Here is a 15,129-nt window from a genome sequence, read left to right on the forward strand (position 1 = left end):
AATGCAAAATCCGAGGGAAACAATTTTATTACACTTAGGGGCACATTTACTAATCCACGAACGGTCCGAAGGCGTCCGAATGCGTTTTTTTCGTAATGATCGGTATTTTACGATTTTTCCGGAAATTGCCGCGACTTTTTCGTAGCCATTAGGACTGTTTCGCAAAATGTCGCGACTTTTTCGTAGCGCTACGACTTGCGCGAAAAGTCGCGACTTTTTCGCAGCTTTCACGCCGAGTACGAAAGTTTTGGAATCAATCAAGCTTCAGTATGGTGACTTTTCTTTGGCCAGGTTGGAGCTGCAGAGTGCCATTGAGCCCTATGGGAGGCTTCCAAAATCATGCTAAGTCTGAAAGTATCGCCCGCCGCTTACGAGCGCTCAATACGAAAAAGTCGCGACAAGATACGAGCAAATCGTAATGGCTACGAAAAAGTCGCGATTTTTCGCGCAAGTCGTAATGTTTACGAAAAAGTCGCGACAATTTACGAAAAGTTGTAACGGCGACAAAAAAATCGCAAAAAAAATACGAAAAAGTCGCAAAATGTTCATTTTCCAATCGGAATTTTTCCAATTAGGATTCGTGGGTTAGTAAATCGGCCCCTTAGTAATATGTTCCATCTAAGCTGTGTGTTCGTGTGTGTACATATATTTTGAGGCCAACTCACACAACAAATTGAGGTGCTCACAAAGAATTTTGGGTGAAAACATTACATTTTGTATTTATTCTGAAATTGAATTGCATATCACATGTTTAGGGTGGTTGTCTTATTGCATGACACACTTTCTATTGGCTTTATTTGATGGTGGACATCCAGTCCTGCAGAATTTGATGGTACAGTTCAGAAATCATAGTTCCATCAAAGATGGAAAGCCATCCTGGTTTAGAGGCAGCAAAGCAGGCCCAAGTCCCTCATACTGCCAACACCATGGTTTACAGATGTTATGAAGTTCTTATACTGGAATTAATTGCTTGCATTTTGCCAAACAAAAAGTTTTTCATTCAAGCAAAAGCTATCTATTGACTGATACAGACCATGCTCTTTAGCAATAGATTTGTAACTGGTTCCAGCCTGGTGAACATCAACACCTGTTTTTTGAAGGTCCTCAAAAATTCTCCTTTTTTGAACCATAACATATTTTTAAAAACATGTATTTCAGATTAGACTTGCATAGTTTTTTAAATAAGTAAGAGCCCATCACACCTCATTATCATTCCAGTGACTGAAACTCATGACTCCTTTCCTCAATAAATAAATGAACAAGTATGATAAATTTGATTATTTTGTTTGATTAGATTTTCATGATCTCGTTTTAGGACATGGATGAAAAACAGATTACGTTATGGTCATATATATGCAGAAACTTTCAAAGGGTTAACTGACTACTGTATATACATATTATATACATATTATATATATAACAGCTATGCTACATTTAGTAGCTTATTCTGTGGATTATACTTCATATCATCATCAAGATCCTTACAAACACTGCCTACGCATGGCCAATACAGCAACATTATGATTTATAAATCTTGTCATTGGAAAGAAGTTTTCTTTTATTTTTCATTCAAACCACCTGACTGGTCTTTGAATATAAACCTGATTAGTAATAGAAAAAAGGCACAATTTTAATTGCTAGTTTATTCAGAAAAACAGTGTGGGATCTGTGGTATCCAACTACAGAAACATATCACTGTTTAAATGTAAAGTTTGAATAGAAAAGTAGCCACAGGCAAGACATTTTAGGATGCTGCAATTAGACTTACTGGGTGGCTTGAAATGTTAACTTTGACATAAATAAAACAAAGTTCTTCTATAATTGATGCTGCTTCATTTTATAGTTGCCTGTAAACACCCTGTGTATGATATTTCCTTCACTTTACCTAAGGGTAGCATTGTAATCTGGACATGTATGGATCTTATCCACTGTGTTCTATGCATTAGTGTCCAGATCTTTTTACTCATTCCCTAACCAGCTGAATTTATTTCACATACCACTTGTGTCCAACGTTTCGGTCCACATTAGGACCTTTATCAACCTTTATATTAAAATATATATATATATATATATATTAAAAAGGGGGGGCAGGGCAAAAGATTCAACTTTGAAAAAGGCCGCATGCATAAAGAAGTCTAGATCCTGGTAGGGCTTACTAACATGAGCATCACAAATTTACTTGGTCAAAAATAATGTATAACCGCTCTTTGTCATAGTTTATCTGTATGAATGGAAGATTATTTTATATAAATGATATGATCATTTCATTACACAAGTAACTGACTCAAACAATAATCCAAAGAACAAGAGACAGGGAATTAAATTGTACAGTGTCTTGAAATAATAACGTTAACTGTGATTGTTTGGGTCAATGTTTATTTTGTTCTTTGCGCAGTTTACTAATGAAACATTGACTGTACAACACAGAGTCCCACAGAGACTCTCTCACACTATAATATTTTGGTAACTGTTTCATAATAAAGTGACAATGTTGTATAACAGAATGATAAAGCAGGAAGCTTACTTATGAAAAGAGGAGATGCTATCTTTTACTTTTATTAGTTTTCCTGCTATCTGTGACCTGGTGTTACCATACATATAAATAAAATGAATACTCTGTAGAGAGCACTTGACAAATAAATCTTGCAGCATAACATTTTTAAAACTGCAGTCACTCTGTGTGTTTTATGTATCAAACCACACACTAATTTATCAGTTAAGTACACAAGTAAATGTTTTATCTTTTTCATATATGGTGATGCCACTATAATTAGATGAAAATGTGATGGAAATCATTACGTTAGCCTGATCTTTTAAGGTACATTGTTTGTGCAGTCAGTTCATGTGTTGATCTCTAGCACTGAGGTAGAAGAAGTAGTGTTTGGTACAGTTTACAGATACTGTACCTGGCGTCCAGGGTACAGCATGGAATGTAGATTTTGCTGGCTGTTTTATTCCTAAGGCTGAAGGATAGAATTCCTATCAATGGTGTTTTGCAGGTAGACTAACAGTGGCCTTAGGGGTGCTCCTGGTGGAGGTAGATGCGTTGGGATTTGTGCCCACTCAACAACAAAGGCCCCAGAAAGCTACTTTCTGTCAAAGGTACTAAGAATCCATGCCAAGACAATTTCCTCTGGAGACTTCCTATCTGCTTGTTCAGGGCATGCCAAATCAAATTATTGATTATGGAGTTGATTCTTCAAGTCGTCAGATTTAAGGAGATTAGTGGAGATTTCTTGACAAAGAGATATCACAATCTGTGGCAGTGAGATGCACATCTTCCAGGCGCCTTATTCTTTGCTCTGTGGCTAAGGTGTGCTTTTAGAGTTTTTGTACATCATGTTTGGTTATTGAGTGTCCATTTTAATTTTATTCAATTTTAATGAGGTTTTCACAGATACCTTTAGTTGCCTTAATCTCTCCAATAACATCTAGCAGTGTGGTTAAAGCAATAGAGGTGATTCTATAGCGGTTTGGTGAGTGGGTGCCATCTTGGGTACATTTTCTTTCAGCTTTGCCGCTGTCAAAGTCCTTTTTCACGCTTTATTTTTCCCAGTAAGATGCCTCTGATGTAAAGCCTTCCAGGTGTGCTGCAGCAGCACCATCTTGTATCAGTAAAATATGAAAGTTTTCAGGATATTGCAGTCCAGAGTGGAGCTCTAGGAAAATGCACACTCTCACATGAGGATGCTGGGCATGTCCCATGGGGTAATGTCACTAGCATATAGTTTACTAACGGGACAGTAAATTTTAAAATAAACTATGGCACATTAAAGGGGCTAATTACTAGCATTTGGATTTTTTTTCCAATTCAGATTTTCAGAAAAAAAGTTGTGATTTTTCAAAATAACTATGCAGCAAAACTGCTAAAAATCCAAATCTGACAATTCCCCAGGCAAAACTTGTTGAGATCATGTAGAAGTTAATGGCAGATGTCTCTTCCCTTCCGTGGAGGATCCTTCTTTGCTTTGTAACTTTAGAGGTTTTTTGACCCTGGTTTTTGGGCAACAATTCGAAAATGTACAGGTTTTGGTGCGACAATTTAAAAAAGTTGCAGTTTCGTGACTTTCCCACAAGTACTACAGTTCAAAATTTTTTGTAAATGTCAGACATTAATGGAAATGAATTTATTCAAATTTTTAAAAACCAAAAAATTAGAAAAGTTAGAGTTTTAGTAAATCTGCTCCCAAGTGTTATTATTGTTGCTCTTATCTCAGGAAAACTCATGTTGATTAAAATGAACAACTATAGTGGCTTTACATTTCATTCTTAAAAATAAATTTGTCTATGCAAGGTAAAACAAATGACAGGAAAGGACCATGCTCTCATATACAGTAGAAAAAAGATAAACAAATAAGCCAAAGCCTGACTTGAAGACAATTTGAAAAAATAAATAGTGATGAGCGAATCTGTCCCGTTTTGCTTCGACATAGAAAATTCGCAAAATGCATTTGTCGCATGATTTTTTTGTCACCTGCATCTTTTCTTTTGGCACCCGCGCTTTCTTGATGCAACCACGCCCAATTTGATGCACGACAAAAAAAAATCCATGTGGCAAATTTTTCCACTGCAAATTTTCGCAGAAGGTTCGCGAAACAATTCGCCAGTGGCAAAATGCGGAAATTTGCTGCAAATCCATGCCTGGTGAAAAAATTTGCTCATCACTAAAAATAAACTTTATGTTACTTTGGTAAGCGATACTAGCATTTTGTCTTAGCAATTTGGTACAGAAAACTTGCACAGCCATAACTTAACATTTACTGAATATATTCTCATTGCATTGCTATTAGTGATGAGCAACTCTGTCCCATTTCGCTTCACTGGAAGCTTTGTGAAACTGCCGAAAAGTTTGCAAAATGGCAAAACATTTGAAAAATGCAGCTACCGGGCAACTTTTTTTAAGCGTGCAAATTTTTCTATGTGAGTGCTATTGACAAGCAAAATGTTTTGCCAGGCATGGTTTCACGGCAAATTTCTGTGTTTTGTCATTGACAGATTCTTAAATAAATGTTGCACATGTAAAAAAAAAAAATTGCCTAATTTTTGAAGTTTCACCATTTTTTTGCTGTTTTGTGAACCTTTTTAAAGATTTGTGATTTTTCCCATAATTTTTGCAGTTTGGGAATTATTCGCTGTTTTGCGAATCTTTTCAAAGATCTGCACAACTGCAAAACTTTTTTCTCATTCCAAATACATCAATGGATGTTTTCCTCTGCAAAGCAGCTGTTTTGCAAAAATAATTGCAGAAAATCTATGCCTGGTAAAAAAAAAATGTGTTAATTAATTAATTGCTATGTTTCAGTAAAAACCTTTTGTTCAGATGGGCATCACATACAGGTGTTCAGATATCAGTTCAGTATATCTGTGTTTAAACTTTAAACTTTATGGAAGTCATGAATTCCCCTTAATCTTGCACAGCATCATGTATGAGGGCTCAGTCATGACTAAAACTAAACTCAGCACATGCACCAGTGGGCTATGAATAGTGATAAACAAAATTGTCCTATTTCGCTTCACAAAACTGCAAAATCTGCAAAACACATTGAAGTCAATGGGTGTTCTTTCACGTTTTTTTTTTTTTTTTTTTTGCTCAATGCTAGTTATGAATTCTAAAAGTACATGTGTTACTTTGGTCTTAATTCTGCACAGACACGTAATTTGCAAGCAAATAAGCACATTTTTCTTTGCATTATTTTAATATAGTTTTTGCAAAACCTGAAACTGTTTAGTGGCCACTTCCACCAGTGGAAGGAAGGCTGCAAATTTTCCAGTATGAAATAAAAATGCTCAATTAAAAATATTATGCCAACTTCAAGATTGCCTTCAAAGTACTATGTCTAATGCACCTATTGTATTATGAAGAATATTACATTGCAAAATGCAATTTTTATTTCTTTTTCCAGGTTTATGAATTTTATTACATTTCCCCCAAATGATTTATCTTTTGACAAGGAAGGACTAGTTTGAGTGCTGGTATTTTGTTTACAGCTTGCCTCCAGCAAAAAGGTGTTCTGAATGCTAGGGTGTTTTTTCACAGTCCATTTATTACAAATGGGGGGGGGGGATGAATAAAAGGAAAGTGGGAATTAGGTAAACATAACACTAGGAAGGCAATAAGGGGTGTGATCTCCATATAGAAAAAGGGGTGATATAAGTGTATGGGGAAATGGAAGCAAATGGTGATAGAGGGAATAGTAAATAAAGACTGTATTGGTACAGTGAAATGTGAGTTAAAGCATTGCTTTAAGTTTTGGTACAAGCTTGTATACAAAGTTATTTTAATGGAAGGATTTTCATGCACTTTATTTCCAATAAAAAGAAAAAGAGTAGTTGCAAAAGGTTGAGGCACTAATATTAGGATATACTAATTGAGACTGCAAAATTAAAAAAGTGCAGATAATGGAATTTACTGACAACCCATCCAGTTTTTACTATATTTGTTTTGTTTTTTTTATTGTGTAAGCACGTGCATCTTATTGGTAGAAGAACGACCATGGCGGTTTATTCAGTTTGGTACAGTATCTGTAGAAATGTAAACTTCTGGTCTGGGTTAAAGCTGTAGAGAACTCCCTGGTGAATAAAGGTCCCAAGGACCCAAAGTCAGCCACGAATTACTGAAGCTGAGTGCAAGTCTGCTGTCCCTAGAACTTTAAGCTAAACTACATGGGAAATTTCAAAAGTTGGTGTCAGATTGACAGAATCCTTAATGCAAGTCAAGTGTAGTAAAGTGAGTCAAAATATTGGACTGAGACAAAAATCTGATGTGTAAACTTCATGACAACTTTGCCACCTGACACTACACACATCCAAGAAGATAATCCCTGATGGTGACTTTTTCCTCTCATTAAAATACATTGACTGTTGGGATGTAGATGACTGAACAAAAAAAACCTCATCTGATCATGACCAGATTTTGTAGTAAACCACAAAATCTTGTGATGTTGCGTGACAAGATCTGTGTGTCAGATAAAGTGTGACCCTGAAAATCTCTTGTGTAGTTTAGCTTTAGAACAGCTGCTAAGAAGCAAAAAGGGGTTATTTGGAGCATACCTATGAGATGAGGGCTGAACTGTCTTGATTTCTTGGATTGTGAACCTGTCAATTGTGGTTTGGTCCTAGTATATTTTAGGGTTTACTTGTATCAAAAGGGAAACAAATGTGCTGAGAATAGTGGAGGTTTTGTTTTTATATATTTGGATAGTGTTACTTGTCAGAAGTGTCTGTCATTTACCTAAACAGACTTTGCATTGGACTGCTGTGAAATAAAGTCCTATGTTGCTGTGTTTGGAACACAGTGTAACAAATTGTTTCCCATGAAGACAGCACTGTTTATGAGGGTTGTACAGAGGAGTTACGTTGGCTTCCCCCCATGAATGCTTGGGCATCATTCAGATGTGCAACCAGATGCAAGACAGAGTGTGGACTTTTACTTACTGTTTTTTAAGCTGTACATATAAGTAAAGTAAGAAGATCTGTACCAGTGCCACATTCTCCCAAGGATTAATATATCAAAACATCAAATCTTCATGGTTCACAATCCATGAACTTCTGAAATTAAGATGACCTGTTTGTCAATAAAGAATTTGGCACTGTTTAAATGAGATCTACTTTATTTTCCATATTTGACACCTGAGCATGTTTCACTAAGCACTTGTGACCTAGTGATTAAACTGTGATAATGAAATATCATGATAGATTTGCATTCCAGCATATTTTCTATTATCCAAATATACTAAATATTCATTAGAAGAATGTCTTGGTTTTTTTTTTTACTTTGATTTTACATCTATTGAAACACAGCACAGACATGTTTGTTTTATGTTCTCTATTAGTACAAATGAGAAAAACCACCTCACATGAAATATGTCTACATTTTCAGCTCAGTCAAGTGTTTTATTCCATCAGATCTCAAGACAAACAAATGATACCATATTTCTCTGAACATACAGTTATCGATCCACAAACTCACTAAACCCGTCTACACTCCCCCAGTGTCAGGATCAGCCAGGTTTCGAACCCCACTTGTGGTGTTCCTGGCGGCATGCATTAGCCTCTGTAGCCACTGGAGGCATTTCAGTCTGTCTGTTTCTTCTCTTGTCTCCTACTTTCTGTCTGCTCTCTTTCCTCCGCCCACCTCATTAACCTCATTTGTTTCCCATCTCCTAATCTTCACCCTTTATAAGCCTTTCCCTGACCATTGCCCCTTGCTTGGTCATTAATTGTCTTTTGTGACCCTGCAGTCCTGTTCCTGTTCCTGTGTCTGTGTCCTTGTTCTCGCTGGTTCCAAGCTCCAGTTCCGTGTTCTGATCCTGCCTTCTGCCTTGTTCCTGAGCCCTTCCTAGTTCTACCTTGTTTTCCTGGTTTTGACCTTGGCCTGCCCTGACTACGTTTGACTGCCGCTTGCCCTGACCTTTTGCCTGCTTTTGGATTCTGCCTCTGCCTGCCGTTTTACATTCAGTTTGTATGTTCATTGTATGTTCGGTTACATCACTAGTTTATTAAAGTTCTTCACCTTCAACATGGCCTCTGGCACCAGTTCTGTGACTTATGGTTACACTCCGGGTTACCCAGTCTTCAGGCTCCCACCTTCCTGGTACTCCACAGCGTCTCCACAGGGAGACCGTGACACCCAGCTTCTTTGCCATCTTCTCTCACAGTGGATCACCTTCCTTTAAGGTTAGATCCCTAGAATTTGAACTACACACAACTCAGTCCAGTATTCTAGAAACCCAAAACCTTCTTTCCTACACCAAGGGGCATATTTACTAATCCACAAACACTCTCGAACGCTCCGAGTGTATTTTCGCAGAATTTTTCACACCCGCACAACTTTTTCGTATGCCGCATGGTTTTTTCGTACACTTGCGCGAAAAAACGGAAAGGTTTTCCCGATGTTTACAATCGTTTGCCAATACGATATTATTGTGACTAATACGATACTAATACGTTTTTTTCTTAAGCATTTTCTTGATATTTGCGATTTTCAGAAATTATCGTATCCAAACCTAATTCTTCCCATTAGGATTCGAACTCCTGTTTTAATGAATCGGCCCCCAAGACTTTAGCTCTCTAAGCTCCCATAATATTCCTGCAATATTTTAAACATAATGGCCTTGGAAGACCTTATCTTAGAGTATAGAACCACAAACTCATGCTTTTAGGTCCCCCATCTACCATTAAATTTGTCATTAATACTAATTTGTATTAAGACAGCCATGTCCTGCCAAGCTCCACTCAAGAATTTGTTCAGCCCAATATTTTCCCTGACATATACAGAAAAATAAAACTTTTAAAAAACCATCTTTAAATAATATGTAAAAACAAATATATAGAAAACAAAAACTATAATATTAAACAGTCCTTGAAATAGTTTACTTTTGTATATAATAACTTCAAAAGTCTTATTTCTTCTATGTTTTATTTCCACTAGAATATTAGGCACTTTTGTTGTCACTGCTAATTTATACTGTACTAATAAAGCAATACCACGTTATTGATCTGTAGTTAAATCCTAATGCATCTATGTGCTAGCTTTTCATTTTTTGTTCCTTTATTGCCTTTTCTGCATCATATTTTCTTTTACATAGCATTGCCCTCAGTCTTTCATTTCCTACAGAGAGAAAATATCTGACTCATAATCTTTAAAAAGCATCTCTATGTTCAAAAACCCTCCAGAGATCAAACAGACTATTGAGACTTAACTGGTATAAGGGATTGTATAATAATTATGCGTTTATTGTACATGAACAAAGATGATTTTTTTTCCAACTATCTACAGCATCTTTTGTCTTTAAGGGCTTATATTATTTAAAGGTGTAAGTGCCATGGATTGCAAAATTGTGCCCACTGTTAACCAAGACTGCTTGTGTAAAACCTCAATTAGTATCTGTGTATAGATATTAGTAGGTAGATATGTATGTGTTTGTATAAATGTATAGCTTAAGGTGATCAGAGCAGATTCTGGGGACACTATAAAAGATAGCAGCATGTGCAGTGCGCCACTGCAAGAACAATAAGCCATGCCCATTAAGTACTGGCACCACAGGTACATTATATACAGCCAATGTGCCATTCACTGTTATTCTAAAAGTTATTCTTTTTGTTCTAGGTGGAGGTGGGGTGCATATAAAATAATAATGTTATGTCTGCCAAAAGTTATGTCATTTATAAGTATCAATTGCACTTGAAAATAGTTTTATGTATGCATCTGATAATTTAGAACTATAGATACCCGTGAGATCTTATTGAACAAAAAAGCGTCATGCATCATGATTTTGATTGATCATAAATGTTTCCTACCTCCAATAAGCATTCACTTATTCCCTTGCCCATTGATTAAATGTATGAGTCAATGGAATCAGGAATTAAATAAAACATGGCTACAGGGATAGAAGATATAAGAAAATAGTTAACAAAGAGGGAAACTGGGGAGAGAAGGAGCTAATAACAAGTGAAATTAGACAATCTGGTCTGCTTGGCTTACCTTGGAATGTTTAACATTCAGGTAAAACTGTTAAAATATTTCAGGTTTAACTGCTGAAAACAATTCTCTAAGAGTTTATTAAGTACAAAATTACAAGATTAGAAACTTATATTAGTGGATACATATTGCTAGCTCCCAATAATGACATTATTTGAAGTATAACAAGTGGTAATTTAACTGTATTTATTACATAAAATCAGTATGTGTGAAAGGTTTTGGAAAGAGCATGCATATACCAACTGGCTTACATATTGCAATTAACAACATTTAAACTAATGTTGTGTCACCCGGACCTTTTTGTTGCAGTATGTTAGATCTCAGCACAGTAATTAAGTTTTGCATAATAAATACATAGCACATTAATTACCATCCTGAGAACTAGTATGTGTGAGCCACAGCTATTATACATTGTCTCCTTTTTTCTAAGCTAGAATTATCTCTTTTGTCAATCACAAAATTAATAGTGTAGCAAGCAAAATAAAATATCTTAGCCTACAATATACAGCAATATAAATTAAAGCTTTTTTTATCGGAAAAATGCAAAGTGAACTGATTTTTTGTGAAAACGCAGGCAGCCTGCAGAAGACTAAGATAGGTGCAACAAAAACCATGTTTGATTTAATATCCAATATTTATTACTAATATGATACTAACACAAGTGCTATGTGCTTATTTTTAAAGGACAAGAAATAGTAAAAAGGGACAAAAATAGAATAAGGTAATCAAGATTGATCTTTCTAAAACTCAATTCATTTTGTAATGCCCACTGTTTGTAAAAGGTATCCCAGTCATATATAATTTAAATAGCAGTCTAACAGAAAATAGAGGATATTGAATGGACAATTTCATCTCATTATTTTCAATTATCCTGAATAATATTTAGATATGACAGTTATATTTGTAAATATTTTTCAGAATTGCATTGTTCTTTGTAAGTAAAACAAGTGTAAATATACCTGTAAAACTGAAGCTCCACTGTGAAGGAATTGCAAGCCACTTTCTGCTGAATCAATTCCACCAGTAGCTAAAATAGGAAATCCTGGAAGAGCACGAGCAATGGCAGATACAGCTCTCAAAGCAATGGGTCTGATGGCATTTCCTGAGAAAAGAAACATTTGATTTGTTTATTTACTAACAGATAAATAGGAGCATTTAAAGTAAAATGCTAGCAATTCCCTCCTAGTACATTTGTTCAGTTGCAGCTGTTACCATTTATGGCTATATACTTATTATACTGTATTTTGAGTTTTTGTATTGCCAGACAGTTTTTGAACATTTTGCACTGTTTCACTTTAGGGGCCTTTCCTCGGGGGGACTTTTAGTTTACCCAGGAAAACAATATATCGTTTTTTTCAGAACAACCTAAGCTTTCAAAATATGGTAGAATTTTTGTGTAATTCCAATTCTGTAACAAGATATAGGCTTCTAAATGTCTAAAAATGCAAAAAAAAATCAATTTTTCCATAATATAATCACACATACTAGAAACAAAAATTATTTTATGCATGAATATACAACTGATTTGGAAAGTCCCATGTCTCCTGAATGTGCCAATACAAAATATATATAGTTTTATGGAGATTTCTCACTTGTATAGGTCAAAAACTCCCAGCAGTACACTACCAAATTTCCAAAGCACTGCTTCAGAAAGCTGCATACTTTAGATTTCAAGGCCAAAAATTCCACTAACAGAAGGTTTATCCCAGAAAATTGTAAATTTTTGGAAAGAACAGATTCTGGGGAATACAGAATAGGCACAAATGTCTGTCTACTCCAAACTATCAAGTCGCAATGCTTTCCTAAAGTTATTGGTTTTAATCAAAATTTGTGATTTTTTTTAAAAAAATCGCTTCAAAGCTTCCAATCTATAGTATCTTATCTCCTACAGGTCATAAAGTAACCAAATAAAACCCCCTAAATATGAATGCCAGGGGTCCACTGAACAGTTTGATGCCCAATATGTATAGGTTTCCCTAAGTATGCGGCATGTAGGGGCCCCAATGTGAACATACCCCCAAATGTACTGTCATTTCTATCATTTCAGCTCCTGCAAAATCAACACATTTACATCATTATATGTGGGATAAAGCTAGTAAAAAGTATGCTCACCCCAGAAAGTCATATATTTTTGGAAAGTACACATTCCCCCGAATCTAAAATGGGTGCCCATGTCTTTCTACTCCAAAGTGCCAAGCCACACAGCTTTTCTAAAGTTAGCAATTTTGATGACTTTTCCAAAAATCCCCTCAAAGCTTCCAATTTGCAGCATCTTATCTCCCACATAGCATTAGGTACCAAGATAAAACACCCTGAATTTGAACACCAGGGGTCCACTGAATAGTTTGATGCCCAATATGTATAGGTTTAACTAAGTATGTGGCATGTAGGGGCCCCAATGTGAACATACCCCCATATGTACTGTCATTTCTGTCATTTCAGCTCCTGCAAAATCAACACATTTACATCATTATATGTGGGATAAAGCTAGTAAAAAGTATGCTCACCCCAGAAAGTCATATATTTTTGGAAAGTACACATGCCCCCGAATCTAAAATGGGTACCCATGTCTTTCTACTCTAAAGTGCCAAGCCACACAGCTTTTCTAAAGTTAGCAATTTTGATGACATTTCCAAAAATCCCCTCAAAGCTTCCAATTTGCAGCATCTTATCTCCCACATAGCATTAGGTACCAAGATAAAACACCCTAAATATGAACGCCAGGGGTCCACTGAACAGTTTGATGCCCAATATGTATAGGTTTACCTAAGTATGTGGCATGTAGGGGCCCCAATGGGAATATACCCCCATATGATCTATCATTTCAGCTCCTGCAAAATCAACACATTTACATCCTTTATGTGGGATAATGCTACAGAAAGGTATGCTCACCCCAGAAAGCCATATATTTTTGGAAAGTACACATCCCCCCAAATCTATGATGGGTAAACATTTCTTCTTGCTTCAAAGTACCAAGCTGTAAAGCTTTCCTAAGTTTGCAGATTTATATGACATTTCGAAAATCGCATAAAAATGTTGCAATTTGACGCATTTATCTCTCACAATTTCTTGATAAAGATCAGATAAAGACAAATCACCCCAAATAGGAACACCTATGGTCTACTGAACAGTTTGATGCCCAATATGCATAGATATACCAAAGTCTGCGGTATGTACTGAACCCAAAATGAAAATAGCGCATAAGGATTTCTCGCCGGCCAGCTCAGCTTTTGCACACAAAGCCCCCTGTCAGTGTATTATGTGCCAAAACTTCCCCTAACTATACAGTGACCCCCACAAAACCATATATTTTTGGAAAGTACACATTCTGACAAACCCAGCAAGGGTAAAGAGTCCTTTCTACACCAAAGTACCAATCTGCAGAGCTTTCCTAAAGTTATTGGTTTTTATGACATTTCAGAAAATCGCCTAAAAATGTTGCAATTTGCCGCATTTATCTCACACAATTTCTTGCGTACAAAGGCAAGTCACCCCAAATAGGAACACCAGAGGTCTACTGAACAGTTTGATGCCCAATATGCATAGATATACCAAAGTCTGCGGTATGTAATGAACCCAAAACAAAAATAGCGCATAAGGATTTCTCGCCTGCCAGCTCAGCTTTTGCACACAGAGCCCCCTGACAGTGTATTATGTGCAGTAACCCCCCTAACTATACCGAGACCCCCAGAAAACCATATATTTTTGGAAAGTACACATTCTGATTAACTCAAAATAGGTAAAGTTATTTTTGTACACCAATGTTACAACTGGCAAAGCTACGCTAAAAACAGATCAGGAACACTTATACAGGGATAAAATGTGATAAAACCACAAATTGCAAAAGTGTAATTAGTGGTCAGAATATCTGATCCAATAGTCACGCTGTCAAAATAAACAGTTTTTAGGTAAAAGAAACTAAAAACAAAGTGGTAAAATGAAAAAAAAAACAACAAAAAAACAAAACAAAAAACCCCCCAAAGTGTTTGTGTATACATGTGTGTACATGTGTAAAAGTTGTGTGATAGTGTGTAAGTGTGTATATGAGTGTAAATAAGTGTATAAAAGTGTGAAAAATGAGAAAAAAAAACAAAACAAAAAAAAGCTAAAATGTGTGCTGTAAGTGTGTGTAAATGTATGTAAGTGTGTATAAATGTAACATTTTGGCACCCCCAAGTGACTTAGCTTTTCCTTCCCCTTTAAAAAATTATATCCAGTGCGAAGATGGTTTCTAGTCTTACAGCTTTGCGTTGAATTATTGCTTTTAACAGCTGCCCAAAATATTTTCATACCATAGTTATTTGATTATAATAGATAGAACTATGAATAGCCTGTAAATTAAATTCTTCGAAAAGGTGCTTAGTAAAGCCATCTGTTGTAATCAGTGCTCGATGGACTTTTTCTTTTTAGTGTACAAGTTCAGGAAACAACCTAATTTGAGTTTCCCTTAAATTATTTGGTCTTTTCCAGGAATCCAGAAGGCTATAGAAGTTATAGAAACTAGTTTAAATTTATTTTCCACACAAGATTTACAGGGGCCTATTTATTATACAAAATTAAATCCAGTAAAGACTGTGTAAAAAAGGTGTCTAAAATAAATGAAGAATTTATCAAGGTGTGCATCAAAGAATATGATGTGCGTCACCCTC

General features: G+C 35.9%; 1 protein-coding gene across 2 annotated transcripts in view; it reads right to left on the reverse strand.

The window, feature by feature from the left end:
* Window positions 1–15,129, reverse strand: part of dpyd (dihydropyrimidine dehydrogenase) — a 412,417-nt gene that overhangs the window by 47,202 nt on the left and 350,086 nt on the right. For both annotated transcript variants that reach the window (XM_002933799.5, XM_018093615.2), the window contains exon 19: window positions 11,440–11,582. In XM_002933799.5, the coding sequence (XP_002933845.2) occupies window positions 11,440–11,582 (143 nt within the window). The remainder of the gene's footprint in view (window positions 1–11,439; window positions 11,583–15,129) is intronic.

This window comes from Xenopus tropicalis, chromosome 4 (assembly GCF_000004195.4).
Source record: "Xenopus tropicalis strain Nigerian chromosome 4, UCB_Xtro_10.0, whole genome shotgun sequence".
NCBI classification, from domain to species: domain Eukaryota; kingdom Metazoa; phylum Chordata; class Amphibia; order Anura; family Pipidae; genus Xenopus; species Xenopus tropicalis.